Source organism: Antrostomus carolinensis, unplaced genomic scaffold (assembly GCF_000700745.2).
Source record: "Antrostomus carolinensis isolate BGI_N321 unplaced genomic scaffold, ASM70074v2 scaffold34661, whole genome shotgun sequence".
Classification (NCBI taxonomy): domain Eukaryota; kingdom Metazoa; phylum Chordata; class Aves; order Caprimulgiformes; family Caprimulgidae; genus Antrostomus; species Antrostomus carolinensis.
The window spans coordinates 6410-9631 of record NW_010295526.1 but is presented as its reverse complement, the minus strand read 5'-3'; the positions used below and the strand labels follow the sequence as shown (position 1 = coordinate 9631).

The following is a 3222-nucleotide window of genomic DNA, read 5'->3' as shown; positions in this document are numbered from 1 at the left end:
CGAGGCGGGTGATCAAACCCAGTGAACCAAGTGGCAGCAGGAGGGAGGCAGGTGATTGCTCTGCTCTCACGCTGCAAAGGGAGCTCGAGGGTGTGCCTGTCTGTAACTCATCTCCTCTTTGACTGTCTCTGCTCAGGTAGCTGCATGAACCCCTTGGATGAACCCACAGGGTACCAGGGGAATTGTTCTTTGTACATGGGATAGAAGTTTAGAAGGAAATGTGGCTCTGATGGGGGCGTTCTGCATTGTATCTTCCATTGATCTCACCCAAGGCAGCGAGCCCTCTGGGTTGCTGTCAACTGGTAATTAAACCAGGGAGTCTCCAAATTCCTGTGCCCTTCCTGCTAACGGAGAAGGCGATGGAGGGAAGGCAGGTGTTTAGAGATCAGTTTTCAGGGGCAAAAGTAATTAGAGTGAGTGCAAAACTAATCTGGCACCTAGGGTGTGGGGTTGTACTTGGAGGAATGGTGGGAAATCTCCATCATGTTCAGGGTTTGGAAAACAGGAGAGGAGCACAGCAGGAGGGAGGCGACAGCGTTTCCCTGTGCCTGACGCTGCAGTTCCTAAGGAAATGCCCTTTTTTGTGGGTGCATTCTCACTTTTTGGCCGTACTCTGATTTGGATGCCAGTGTTGCAGTGAGTGGACAGGCTGTGGGTGTTTTAGCAGGTGCTGGAGCAGGCAGAGCATTGAGCTGCTCTCGGGGCGTGGGGGCTGGCGTTACCTGGAGCAGGGCAGGTGGTCTCAGCTCCAACCGTGAGGAGAGGTCAGGGGATACATGTGCTTTGGGCTCCTGTCCTGGCAGTGTCCTCCCAGCATCGCTCTCCAGGTTCCTCCTCCTGAGGAACTCCCTTTGCCGAGGGCTCTGTGACGGCTCCTCCGCTCCCCTCCCGAGGTGGCGACAGGTCGTCAGGTTGTTTCGCCGCCGCAGGTTCTCCCGCGTCTCGTGCCGCCGCTCACACTTCTCATCGTAGCTCTCACGCCTGTGCCGCGGCCGTGCCCTCCTGGGCTGGCTGATCATGGTGGGCACAGCTCTGCTGGTCTGCTCTGAGGTCCTCTGTCCTGATGAAACCAAGGGAAAAGATGCAATTTGAGTGAAAACTGATTATTTCTAAGATTAAATGAATGTGAAGGGTTGGATGCTGATTGTGGAGCCCTCATGCAGTGGATGCAAGTTGTGTTCCTGGAGAAATCTGTTGTCCATGAACTTGTATGTGGTGACCATGTGAAACACACTGTGCTGGTCTTGCCTCTCTGTCAGGTGGTGCTGACCCAGGGGATGCTTGGAACAGAATTTCAAACAATTAACACAACCTCATGAAGTTGGTTTCACTACCAAGTAAAGATGCTTCCTCTGGGAGCATTGCTTTCCTGGTAAAATAAAACCCCTGTTATTCAGATTACTTCTCTGGTGTGTGCTCGTAGAGCTCTTCACTCAACCTAAAGAAAACACTGAAAACACGGGAAGAGCAATAGCTGCTATTTCTGCAGTGAACTCCTTTTAAATGTGCACCACTTCCACCAGTTTGGGTTTTTTATGGGTCCAAATGCAGTGCTGCTGTGGTGTGACTTACTCTTCAAGCAGTTGCATTCTGTTTCTAAGTGGTGGCTGCCTGTTCTGTGTGCACAGAGAACTCTGGCGCAGTGAAACCCTCGCAGTGTTGTTAAGGGTTTGATTTATTTTTTTATATTTATTTTTTCCTCCCAATGGAATATCTGGCGAAGCCCCTGTGGGTCTGAGCACACCCAGTCCCTGAGGAGCACAGCTACTGTTCGCTGCTTTCTCTCTCTGCCTGCTCGGTCCCTCCCTCCTTCCCTCCCCAGCTCTTGGTTCAGATGCTGTGGAACACTTTGCCCTTTGCTTCTTCACCTTGGCTTGTCCTCCTGCAGCCTTTCTGCCTCAGCCCTGGGTCTGTGTGTTAGACAAGCTCAGCTTGGTTCCCTCACTGCAGATACACGTGTCACGACCGATCATTGCGCTTTGGGATTGATTCACTGTTAAGCTGTGCTCAGGAGCTGGGGGTGCAGGCTCTCAATGGTACCAGTTTGCCTCTGGCATGAATTCTGTCTCCATTTCTGGGGGTTTTGTGGCCCAAACAAGGCAGTGGCCGGGCTGAGGGAGGAGCTCCTCTGTTTCAGCTCTATTGCACCGTCTACGTGCGCACACAGGGTGTAGATATGAAACCTCCACCCTCCTGACTCCTCCGCGCAGTTGCGAGCCGTCCTGCTTTTGGTTCTTTACTGGACTTGGGTTGTATCAAGGGTATTTGGGCCTTTGCCTTTGCATCAGTCAGAGAAAACTGAGCAATAAATACCCACAACTGCTTCTCTTCCTTCCTCCCCTTGAGCAGAAGCCACATCCCCCTCTCTGCCCCATCGGCAGTGAAGAGGCTCTTCATCCTCGTGTGCATCCCGTGAATGATGTTTGGAGGGTGCCCACCCCCCGGGGGGCTCAGCCTGGGGGCTGCTGTGGCTGTATCTGGTGTGGGACTTTTCTCATGTTCAGTAAATTGTGTCAATGTAGGAAGGAGGAGAAAAAAAAAAGAATTTTAGTCTCTGAAAATTCAGTTTAAATGTGTTCAGTGTTGAACAAAACCAGTAAGATTTCACTGCACTCATTCTGTCTCAAGCAATTAGGAAGTTGTTGAGTCTAATGGAAAAAAAAAATGTGAACAAGTAAACCTCACTTCCATGTGTAATACTTGTGTGATTTTTAATCTGCATTAAAATCTGCTCTGTCATTCTTTTTATTGTCCTTGTGCCAGCTGTGGTGTGCCCAAAGCTCATCGCTGGTGCCATCTCTTTGCTGTAGGGGCTTCCTTGGGAAGGAGAGCGGCGATTTTGGAGCAGTCAGCTCTTGCTCTGGGCAGGGAAGGTGCCTACAGCCAGGAACAGCTCAGCTCCTCTCCCACCTGCGCTGCCTCTGGGCTGCCCAGCCTGTCACCCTGCTCCCCAACAGCAGCTCTCCATTGCCTCACTTAACCAAAAATGTGTGTTAAAGCAAGGTAAAGCTTAAAGAAATACACGGTCCTTTACTCACCCCACGCTGAGCAAACTGTTGAGGCCTTCTTGACAAGCTAATGCTCCATTTCCTCCTTGTGTTACCCCAAATTACCCTCTCTAATTAACAGATATGTCCTTTATCTTTGCTTTCCAAGCTGTTAGGCTTCTCGCTTCAAGGGAAACAAACAACAAAAAATAAGTCCTTCTTGCCGGTTCATGTT

The 3222-nt window shown here is 50.7% G+C and overlaps 1 protein-coding gene across 1 annotated transcript in view; it reads right to left on the bottom strand.

Moving 5' to 3' along the window:
* The window catches only part of TRAF3IP3 (TRAF3 interacting protein 3), a 12715-nt gene extending 11696 nt beyond the window's left edge, over positions 1–1019 (bottom strand). The window contains exons 1-2 of the mRNA XM_010178013.2: positions 777–1019; positions 723–746 (exon numbers count right to left, since the gene is read on the bottom strand). Of these exons, the coding sequence (XP_010176315.2) occupies positions 723–746; positions 777–1019 (267 nt within the window). The remainder of the gene's footprint in view (positions 1–722; positions 747–776) is intronic.
* Positions 1020–3222: the final 2203 nt, after the last annotated feature.